The sequence below is a fragment of the Paramisgurnus dabryanus genome, chromosome 13, assembly GCF_030506205.2.
Source record: "Paramisgurnus dabryanus chromosome 13, PD_genome_1.1, whole genome shotgun sequence".
NCBI classification, from domain to species: Eukaryota; Metazoa; Chordata; class Actinopteri; order Cypriniformes; family Cobitidae; genus Paramisgurnus; species Paramisgurnus dabryanus.
The window spans coordinates 24465831-24478082 of NC_133349.1; the positions used below are offsets into that span (position 1 = coordinate 24465831).

The following is a 12252-nucleotide window of genomic DNA, read 5'->3' on the forward strand; positions in this document are numbered from 1 at the left end:
TATTTGTAAGAGTTTTATTTGTGCTTTATGAGGTCCCAGTGCATTTTTGTTTAATGTTCCCATGAGCTTTTTGCTATTTCTGTTGTGTTTTGTGTTAGCTTTAACTTATCACTTATTCAAGGTTTATGAAACCCTGTTTTAAAGCGAATACCCTGCTATCTATTGTGTTTTGCTGCTTTGCAGAAGTGGCCTAAAATAAACTCCTGAAAAGTATCAACATGATGGATTGGACTTACAGAGGGATTTTACTTTTCAGACTTTGTAAATGTCATGATTTAGTTTTTATGAGTTTCATTACGTTCAAGCTAACATTTACGAAGCTAAAAGTCTTTCGTAAGACTTCTCAAAAGTTCAACTATTTAAAGCAAAAAAGTCTGAGTCACAGCAGTCCAGAAAGAATTTGTCATACACAAACTAAGATTTCATTTTCAGGACAGAATATGAACCGATTCACCCAAGCAAAACATCTTTTGAAAGCTAACTATTCAGTTGAAATATTATGATTTATTTTAGTTTTTTATAAAGGCATGTTTGTTTGAGGATATATTTTAATGATTAAAGATATTTGATGACCTTGCAGGATAGACATTAGAAGGTGATTTATAAGACAAATATGTTAAAAGAAATGTCATGAAATATAGAAATACAATTTGCAAAAGTCCAACAATCTTTGTTTTTTGATAATACCTTAGTTTGTAGTCCTCAAGCAGAATAAAGAACTGACAACAAAATTTGTTAACAGATTTTTACATTTTTTTGGGTGAACTATCCCTTTAATGTCTCCACAGGCATTCCTGGGGAACCCATTAAGTTGCATTAACCTGGAAAAATTTTATATTTGACCGAACAATGGGTTAAAAACAACACAGTATTTTGGGTTGAAAGAACCCAGGATAAAAACACTTCAGCATTTGGTCCCATTGCTGGCTTGAAAATAACCCTGAATTTTTACAGTGTAAGATATTAGGATGAGAAAGCAATGCCAGACTCAGCTTGGGAGCCAATACAATAAAATATATGAGGCACATTTTGTGAATACAGAAAATATTGCCAAGCAATATAATGCTATAAAAGGTAATTATGCATTTGTTCATGTTCCCAACCCCACAAAACCGGGAAGTGTTGCAATTATTTTCTTTTAGACAGATTCGCATCAAACCAGACAGTTTCATAATGAGGAAATGCTAAATTATTTGTAATCTGTTATTTTTATGAACTTTTACAGTAAAATCTATTGTCAGATGTTGATACCGTAAGTCCATGATGACCTATTACTCAGTCCATCCAAAACTGGGTACATTTTAACATTTATTCATACAAAACTTTGAATCGGTCAGAAAAATATTATTCCAAATCCAAGGGTGAAAGGAAATAAAGTGACTTTCACCTTATCTGAATAAGCCATGAAAGAGTAGGCAAACAGAAGATGAAGACCAAACATTTTAATTTGTTTTGTATGTGTCTATCTGTCCTAGAAAATCTGTATAAAGAAAACTTCAAAGAGACAATAACAATCTTGTTTTTACACCAGCTACTTGCCATCTGCAAGGCCTTGGTGCAGATACAAAGTCTCAAGGCCTCGTTTGTAGTGATACTGGAAACAAAACCGTGTCCAAGAAAAACAAAGCCGAGAGCGAATCAAAGAAAAACACAGTGTGATCTGAAATACAAGCTCTGTCTTACAGACACTGATGTGACCAGCTTTTTAACAGCATCAATGCTATGTGAGACCTGTAGTGTCTGAGCCAGCAGCTTTACACCTTTTGAGAACTCACTGCTAAGTTAAATACAATAAAGAGCTCCAATAAACATTTAGTGATCTGGTACATCCCTGTCTGCTGTACCTAAAACCTACACACTAAAAATATTCTGTAAAAATTACAGTATTACTGTCAGCTGTTTGCCAGTAACTTACTGTAGATTTAAATTTGTGTTATTTACTTGCAACTTATTTGCTTGTTTGTTTAAAGTTTAATGAACATTTAACATCATCAAGTCTTTATCTTTACTGAATAAAACTCATGCCTCGTGCAAAGCATTCTGGGAACCAAAATCTAAAGGAGAAAACAGAAATAGGTTGATGAGGATTTCTGGTTTCGAGAATGCTTGGCATGGGGCTGTTTTATTCTGTAAGGACAAAGACTTGTTATTGTTTAATGTTCATTTAACTTTAAACAAACTGTTGCCAGTAAATAACAAAAATTTAAATCTACAGTAAGTTACTGGCAAACAGCTGCATAACTACAGCATTTTTTTACACACTTAACTCAAAAGCAAATTCTCCTGATGGCAATGAGATAATATCAAAACTGAAATTGATCAAATAATGATTATTATTTAAATTACTTAATTGTAGTGGCTATATTCAAGTATTGAGTTAATAATGAGGATTAGGAACTGATTATTTAATTATTTATTACAAACAATAATATGACATTATGCAAAAACACATTGACTGTGTCTACTGCACATTCATTTGTAATCATTTATGAGATATGAGAAGTTCTAATGCTTGTTTTTTAGTGTCAACCATGACACACATTGGGGTGGTTTCCCGGACAGGGATTATAGCCAGGACTAGGCCTTTTAGTTTAATTAGGAAATGAACTAGTTTTTAACAAACAAGCCTTACTAAAAACATTACTTGTATGCATTTTGAGGCAAAACAAAGGACACTGAAGTATTTTAAGATATGCAAGTCAGTTTGGACAGCTCTTGCATTAATTTCAGTCTAGGACTAGTCTAATCACTGTCTGGGAAACCACCCCATTGTTTTTGTTATAATTCGGTCACATTTATGGTATCATTTGAACACTGCAGTTTGAAATACTGCTCATGAGAAGTTAAATACTTTACACAGTTTAAGATTACACAATGCACATTATTACTACATAGGCTACAGCAGGCCAACCTGTCCTACTAAGATATTATACTGTATTGATGTGAAACCATCATTAGGTTACCTCACCACACTCAGGGATGGGCAGTATTTCAGATACATGTATTTAAAATATCAGTATTTTTGAAGTGCTGCAAACTAAGTACTCTTCCGCCATACAATATAGTTCTCATTTTTATCCATGCTCATTTCTTATACAGTATATTATATGGGTTGAGGGTGGTGGTGGGGGGCCACATATATATTTTTTCAGGGGGCCCAGAATTTTCTAGCTATGGCCCTGACAGTGGTACAAATATAATTTGTCATTAAGTGTTAATACTCTGTTAAATAGTTTTATAAAAGCATCATGAATATTCTTCAGTTCATAATGTTTATTTGACCGAGTATTAATAATATGTCACATAGTATTGACACTTAATGACATTTATATGACAGTTTAATCATGTAATGTTAACCCACAAAGCTAGGTAGTTTCTTAAGTTTGATCATTATTGTTTATGACAGATTTATAACAAGTTGTGTTGTACTGGTTTATGTCAAGTTGTCATAACAAAGACATCTCAAACAATGTCATCTTTGCATTAAAAATTACATAATTTAGTGAATGACACTTAATGGCAGTTGTCATAAATGTGCATAAAATCTTCTTCATGTTCATGACAAATGTCATGTCATGATTATGAAGATTTCATGTCAGTCTTATGCACACCCCTTCAGGTAAAGTGTTACCAAGGTTTTTTTGTAGTTTTTTTATTTCCTACAGGGCAGGGGAAGGGAAGAGGTATGTAAAATAAAATGAAAGTTTCTAATCAGTTGCACACATCTAAATGCTTTTTGGGATTCAGAAATAGACCCAGATTTCAGCCTAGGGATACTTGCACTGAATCGCCAATTTTACATGTATTTTTTTTTTTTTTTTCAAAAAACTGTATTTGTATTTAAATACATTTTTCCACACAGTATTTTGTATTTGTATTTGAAATACATTTCAATGTATTTATGCCCATCTCTGACCACACTACCCAGTAAAACTAAACTTTATTTTCTACTGCATATTGGATAATTGTGTATCGTAGTACATTATAATTATAGTAGCTTATAATATAGCCCTATCACAACCAAAAAACTGTAGTAGTAGCTACTGTAGGTTAATATTTACTATAATAAGATTCAGACATACACCATGTAATTAGCTAAACAGTCTTTTGACGATGTGGGAAATTCTAGGTGTGACATCATAGGCAACTCATATGTGCCCTGACTTGAAGTTGATTCATCTAGATGTGGGTTAAGTAAATAACGGGAAAAAGGAGTGCATGGCGGTCAGGAGATGCAGTGAGGGCACGTGTCCAATCCTTCTTGGTACGACCTCCTCCACAATCTCCTCCTGAATTTGATCTATAAAAGCGCAGACGGGAGAAGGCTGCGCAGATTCAGAAGTTCTGCATTCGAGACGCATTCAACCAGAAGTCTTTCATCTTCCACCATGGGCTCGTCAAACGGCGCGGGACTTTGTTTGATACTTGTACTAGTTTTTATGTGCGAGGCATCTGAAGGTAAATGCGAATTTTCTGACTTGTGCCACTTCAGTGTTTTTAATGTCGTCTGCACAAAATGCTCTTCGAAACTTCGTCTCTAACACAGGTTTTAGCACTAAGATATAAAGGAAAATATGTATTTGATTAGAACGAAAATAGTTTAGGTTATGTTCTGTTCGACAACTAAAGGCATAGCATTTGTTTTCTACTTTATTCAGCGCTGCGAAGATTTTTTGACCAATGACATCAAAGAACCGCGAGAGTGCTTTGATTATGTTTTGTTTTGAATCGCTCTCACGGTACTTGATTGTCATAAACCGATCGGTCTGCGCAGCGACGCATGAAGTGATTTGAGATTAAGGGTTGGTCTTAGTTTAAGACAGGACGATAAGAGTATATTTAGAAAATATAACTAGTTTTAACAAACATTCCTTACTAAAAACATTACTTATGTGCATTTTGAGGCAAACAAATGGCACTGATGTGTTTTCAGTTTGGACAGCTTTTACATATTTTAGCGCCTGTGTGCTCTCTATCAAAGTTACGTAAAACACGCGCATATGTTGTGGATTTTGCTTAAAGGGATAGTTCACCGAAAAATGAAAAGTCTGTCATCATTTACTCAATCTCACGCTGTTACAAGCCCACATACATTTCTTTGTTCTGAAGATATTTTGAGAAATGTTTGAAACCAAACTGTTTGTGGACCCCATTCACTTCCATAGTAAGATAAAAGAAAACTATATAAATAAATTTCCACGAATGGTTTGTTTAAAAACATTTATCAAAATATCTTCAGAACAAATACATTTATACGGGTTTGTAACAACATGAGAGTGAGTAAATGACAGAATTTTTTTTATTTCTGGGGGAACTGTTCCTTGAAGTTGTTTCTTGTGTATATTTTAAGGCTATATTTTAATACAGATATGTGTCCTACTTCTTTCCAGACCAACAGCCTCGCCAAAGGCCAATGATTTACGATAAAGGTCTGTTTGGATGAGGTTATTCACTAAACACGCATCACTCATAATCTGTTATTATTAGCATATCTTATAAACACAATCCAGCAACCATTACAATCTTTGGAATGGTTTTAATCATTAAAATCTGCTGGTTTTTAATAGTATTTGTAATGGAAACCACTAGATGTTTTTATTTTTTCTGTAACATTAGTTAAAGCATATGTAAGATGAATATTGACATTAATCCATGTTGTTTGTTTATTGTCACTAATGCATTACAACAGTGTACAGTGTTATCACTATTTTATAATAAGCCTAATGTGCATTATTCAAATTGTTAAACCAGAAACGCTAACAAACATCATGCAAAACTGATTATTTTAAAGGTTTACCTTTACACTAATCAGAAAACAGTAAAGTGCTTTGAAAGGATTTTGTATGGCCTTATACAGGGATTCTAAATTATGTTTTTGCCTCTTGATCTCAGATGGTCTTCAGCGAGAGGCGACACCTGAAGGTAAGGCCATCAGTTATTAACTTGACCTCTCTCTCTCTTTCTATCTCTCTCTCTTCTAATGTATGTATCTCTAATAAACAACAATAACAAGAGTATACACTTTTTCTTTCAGAATTGGAGTTAATGGTACAGAGACCAATCATGCCTGACATTTCAGATTTGATTAAATTGATGGGTGACCACTCTTTATCTTTCTTCTATATTTTCTAAATATGATGCCGTTTGATCTTGTCGGAGGCATTTCTTACCTGCCATTTTTTTTGTATTTAATTTCAGCCTCTTCAGAGACAGATATGAGCCAGACAGAGAACACAAACTTTCACCCCGAGGACATCCCAAGAGGTACAGTTGCATGCTATGATGCATTTTGGTTTGGGGACTGATATTTTGTTTATCTATTTAATTTTTTCTCTGTCTTTGCTTTAGCTCCCCCACGGTTTGGCCCTCGCTTCATGAGACCCAACACGGGGCCAGAGATTCATTTCCCACCAGCCTTTCCCAGTATCAGCAATCTTGAAGATATCTGTGAGTTTAGTAAAGCTTCGGTCCGATACCCTGAGGACATATTTCCCCCAAGTGGCTTTGGTAGTGAGCATCGGCAGGCTGATGCTGTGAATCGACTCCAGGGCTGGTACGGCGTGTGCTGTGGCATTGATGGATCAGAGGCAGAGAAGATCTGTTGTGCTGAACAAGCGGTAAGAACGTTTTTCTACATTCCTACAAAATGTTTATTAATCACAGAATCACACAAATAATTATATCTGTATATTTTACACTAAACTGCAGTGCATTCATGCTGTACAGCTACATCAGTATGTGTGATAGTCAAACCCATGACCACTTAAGCAACAGTGTAACATATAATATATATACTCCATATGCACTTATATTTGGATAAAAGCGTCTACCAGATGGATAAAAATGTGTTTATGTGGACAATGTGCACAGTCAGGAAACATCTGGTCTCTTAGAAAATAAAGACATGTTATTAAGCACTGTTTAGGGTTTCTTCAGATAAAATCTGTCCTTGATTTCTGCTCACAGTTTAGTCTTTAGTGAGCAATTATCCAAAACATTGGGAGTCTGAAATTCATTAATTGCAAAATAGTAAACAGCCTTAAGTGTCGTCTATAGTGCGCAGATTATTCTGTCTATCTCTGTCTCTCTTTCGTACTTTGTGTATTTGCCTGTCATCATTTTTTTATTCTCTTTTTGTTATCATTCAGTGGAGAAAGACCCTGTCTGCTTTCTGCAAAGAAGAATTTTCTATAAAGACGGTTGCAGATGTCTGCTGCCAGAAGAAGGGGAAGGCCAGATGGAGCTGTTTTGATAAGGAGGCTTCAGCGACTTCATATGACATTCCCATCCTTGACTTGAATGTCAACATTCCTCGCAAAGTCCAAGGCTTCAGATATAAACCCAGTTCTTGTAAAGGGTAGGGCTGGAGCACCTAAAGAGTGTATTTGGTTAAAAACAAAAAATTAATTTTTTGTTATTGTTCAAACATTTGTAAAACAGATATGTGACACTGTCAGGCTAGATTACGAGCATCAAAGTTTGATTTCAGCCGTTACTCTCATTGTGATTTCAATCTTTGACTTGATCTTACTCAGTCAACATGTTAGGCTATATTTTTACCTAAAGTTCTTTACATTATGGAGGATGATTTTATGTAGAAAACAGTAAATCTAAAAAATAAATACTTTAGCTGGATTTTCCCAGGCAAGGTTACATATGTGTACATACACATTGAATTTACGTCAAGTTATCAGCAGTACAGTAAGATGTTTAGAATACTGGCATTTGTTTTATTGCATTTATTTGTGTAAGTCATCCTTTCATTGATGTCCCCTCCATATGTAGAGACGTAAACTTCAAGAAGTTTACTTTTATGTGCTTATATATTCTGTTGTTTTCTCCATTAAGCCATTAAGAACTGTTTAATAATTATATCCACATAAGCACACATAGGGTGAATTGCCCTTAAGTGGGACACACATTTTTTTTAATGTGGGACACCTAAGGTCTAACATGACCTCTCAAATGTCCAGTCATATGTGATTGTAGAGCAATCATCAAATAGTAAGCGCATTTCACAGAAGTCGAAAATTCAAAAAGTGTCCCACATTAGGGCAGTTCACCCTATAAGCATAATTAGGTGCAATGTTTCAACCTCATTTTTTCAATAAACAATTAAATACATTAATTCTCACTGTTTTATTTACATCATGATAGGCATCATATGAATTTATGACTTGACCAAATATGGTTAATGTTCATTATTACTATTAAATTGCTCTTCAATACTTTTCTTTCTCTACTCTACGTCTCTAAAGATAATCTTTGTATTTTCTATTTTTACTTTAATTTAATCAAGTTTATTTATTAGGGAATTTGAAGGGAATTTGTGCAATATATTCAGGCAAGTCAAGTCATTTCAACTAACTAAACTAACTAAAGTCATAATTGAAGTAAACACAAATCAAGACAGGTTAAGACAGGTAAAGTATTCCTGTTTAGTCGCATTATCAAAGTTCTTCATGGACATCAACATAAAGTGCAAGTGTGCAACCTATAGTGCGAACAGTGCCATTGTCAGATGCAAAGCTCAGATGCAAAAATTAGTTAAAGCGGTAGTTCACGCAAAAATGAATATTCTGTCATCATTTACTCACTCTCATGTTGTTCTAAACCTGTATGATTTTGTTGTATTTTGATGGACACAAGAAGGAAGTATTATGAAAGTATTTTAATAAAGCTGAAGAAGATATTTTGATAAATGATGGTATGCACACAGCTGACGGTACCTACCCATTGAATTCCATTGTATTTGTTTGTCCTACTATGGAAGTCTATGGTTACAATCAGCTGTGCTTACCATCATTTATCAAAATATTTTTATTTGGGTTCATCAGAAAAAAGAAATTACAGGTTTAGAACAACATGAGGATGAGAAAATTATGACAGAATTTTCATTTTTGCATGAACTATCCCTTAAAGAAACTTTGATGCTGCTGCTGTACACTCTAAAAAACAAACGGTGCTATATAGCACCAAAACAGTTGCTTTGGATCGTAACGATAGAAGAACCATTTTTAGTGCCATATAGCACCGGTGAAGAACCAGTGAAGCACCTGTGTAGAACCATATAGTGCTATGTAGAACCATATGTGGTGCTATATGGCCCCTATATGGTTCTACACTGGTGCTTCACTGGTGCTTCACTGGTGCTTCACTGGTGCTTCACTGGTTCTTCACCGGTGCTATATGGCACTAAAATGGTTCTTCTATCGTTACGATCCAAAGCAATTGTTTTGGTGCTATATAGCACCGTTTGTTTTTTTAGAGTGTATAATGTAACGTCAGGGACTGATGCATAAATGCTGCATACACAAAAAATGGGCATTGAATATTGATGTGTACGCAATATTCCATCCAGTGTTTATAAAAAATAAACTTGGTTGAAATATTTGCAATGCACATCGTACAGACATGGTTGAAATATATGCTTATGATGAGGACCCTAAACTTTTTTTGACATAAGGGCTTTTGTGTTCTGTTAGTGGCACCAGATGATTTTATCATATGAACGTTTATGATGAGTTTATCCCACAAATACAAATTATGTGCACCACCACATCAAATGATTTTTTTACTTTAATCTATAATACTTGCAATACACTATGAATAGTGAAAACTTAAAAAATTACTTCAATTGCACCTAAAAAAGTTAATATAACTTTTCAACTTTGTTAGATGTTACTAATTCAAATAATATACAGGCTATGTGACAGGTTAGTAGACTTGCTCTCTTTTGGCATTTTGCTTCAGTAATCCTCAACATTGGTTCATTTGCTAGTTTTAGATGCTGATGAAACAAATAATAAAGAGAGCACCTATTGTCCGATTCACGATTTTACATTTCCTTTGGTGTGTAAATGTGTATTAGTTCATGTTAACGATATGCAAAAGTACAAACCCCAAAGTAAACGATGACGGGAGTTTTCGTCTCCACATAAATCTCTTTTCTTGGACTACAACAAACACACGGATTGTAGGCAACAGTTTACTTCCTGGGATTTATGATGTAGAGAAGACCTACATCATCATAATTCCTTGGACTAACAGCCTGTAAGGCCGGTGACACACTGGATGCGTGGTGTATCTGTTGCATGTCAGTTGCGTGGCGGCTGCGTCGCGTTTTCTGTGTCTGTACATACCAGAAGCATGCCTGACTCGGCGCTGACGCGCTGCTGTTGCTATAGGTGACATATATTTTGGCTGGAAACGCTTCCAAGACGCTTGCGTGTGGCTTGAAAAATAGGCGTTGGTTCTATTTCTAGCAAGCACGCGTTTTCCGCGCGGCTCGAGCCGCACCTGAGACGCGCGTCTCATGCAGGCAGTCTGCAAGCTCTAACCTGTTAACACGGAAGCCGAATTAAAAACGGACACGCCACGCAGCTGAGACGCTTACGCCACGCATCCAGTGTGTCACCGGCTTAAGTTAACTCCCGTTAACGTTGCATTGTGATTTGAAATCTTTCAAACATGGTAAGGAGTGTCACAATTCAGGCTGATTTCAGAGGTATTCAGGCCAATCACAACGTACAGATTAGCTGGCCAATCGGACACAGGGCTTTCAAATCCATGCGTTTCAGGAAGAGAGTGAAATCTGGAGCTACAAAAAGTACAATATGTGGAAAATAATGTTTTTTTTACCATAAACAATGTGAACACATTGTATTACACCAAATACACAAAATAGCGTTGTTTTTAGCAATGAAATAGGTGCACTTTAAATAATCAGTCACCATATAGATTAGTACATTTATTTTAGCTCATTTGGCAGCTTAATGAGTTTATGAAGCAGACGAAAATCCAGACATCAACTTTCCACCTGGTCGTCCTGATTCCTCCAGCATATGTATCTGTGCCCATCACAAGCTCCACCCTCGTTACCTTACCAAGTGTCTCCCTCGGGCTTTGGTCCATCAATAAAAAACCATCATCGTGCTGAAGAAACAATTTAACAAGTGCTGTAAAGAGAAAAAGGCTAAACAACACTGTGCTGAAAGAAAGTTGAAGAAAAATGTGACTCATACTGTAAAAAAACCTTATAAATTCAAGTTGAAATTGTTTAACTTCATATTTTAAGTTAAAGTAACATAAAAATATGTGTTGATTTGGCAAAAATGCTGCACATTTTTTACATAATCAGTGAGTGATGTAATGGCCAACACCTATGAACGAAAATTTCATATAAACCCTTAGCATTCAGGGTAATACAAAATCCTTATTTTCACCTCACCTTGATACTATATGAATGTGTTTAAGTGGAGAGTTTAAATGTAAAGAAACAAATCCAGTCTGTAATTTGTAATAATCTGTTTTGACAGTGCTCATTGTGTTTTGGTATCACTGTGTGGGTGTTGGATGAGGTTAAATTCGAACACACCCATGCAAACAGAAACCTTCTGTAGAAAATATATTGTATCTTACTGCTCAGTTTTAAAATCTGGGCCTGTTTGCCAAAAACCAAGCAGTAAATAATGTTATGCAAGCAACCATCAGTTCTCTAATAAATGGCGAAAATATCAGTTCTGTTTCAGTGGAAGAAGATAGTGGATAAGTTCTGTAAAGAGCAGAAGAAATTAAAAAAAGCATTTTGAGTGTTGTGACAAGAAGAATGGAAAAGAGCAGTATTCCTGTTCTGCATCTGCCCCAGATCCAACATACAACACCATTGATGAAGTATTTACCCCTCCTGCTGCACATCCCACCCCTGACTCATTCTGTCTGTGATACCCACACAAGACTCCAGAGCATGTAAAACACTTCTGTTTAATAATAATTGGAACCATGTGCAAAGCTCTGAAATCTTTATAAGAATCCTGGAAATAATATGATTTAAGGTCATTGCGCTATAAGCTTATTATTTTTGTCCCTGTATTTAGGTGTGATACTGTTGTACTTGATTTATCTACATTTGGGAGTGTCTGCTTTTTAGAAAACGGAGACGATGTTAAACCAAGGATATCTGACTAGATTATCTCATTGTTTGATGATGTTGTTAACCTTCTGCACAAAACATTGGTACAAAGAAAACATGCATATAGAAAACATCCAGCTAATGTTTAAAATATGTGCAGGGATTCATTTCAACTCATTTTTATTGTTGTTGTTGTAGTTGTATATTTGCCACATATTTCAAGAATTACTCACTGAAGTCACCTTTTTTACAAGCAGGACTTGATTCCCTTTCTCATTAGTTCAAATGGTGGAGCGGTGCTGCTCTCTAGTGTTGCATGACAGATCTTCATGTGTTCTGGC

The 12252-nt window shown here is 35.3% G+C and overlaps 1 protein-coding gene across 1 annotated transcript; it reads left to right on the plus strand.

The window, feature by feature from the left end:
- Positions 1 to 4233: 4233 nt before the first annotated feature.
- On the plus strand, positions 4234 to 8041 carry ecm1b (extracellular matrix protein 1b). The gene is made up of 7 exons (XM_065270145.2): positions 4234 to 4458; positions 5391 to 5429; positions 5893 to 5922; positions 6035 to 6097; positions 6199 to 6264; positions 6349 to 6617; positions 7149 to 8041. The coding sequence occupies exons 1-7, from the start codon at positions 4389 to 4391 to the stop codon at positions 7359 to 7361; spliced, it is 750 nt and encodes a 249-aa protein (XP_065126217.1). The 5' UTR covers positions 4234 to 4388; the 3' UTR covers positions 7362 to 8041.
- The last annotated feature ends 4211 nt before the right edge of the window (positions 8042 to 12252 follow it).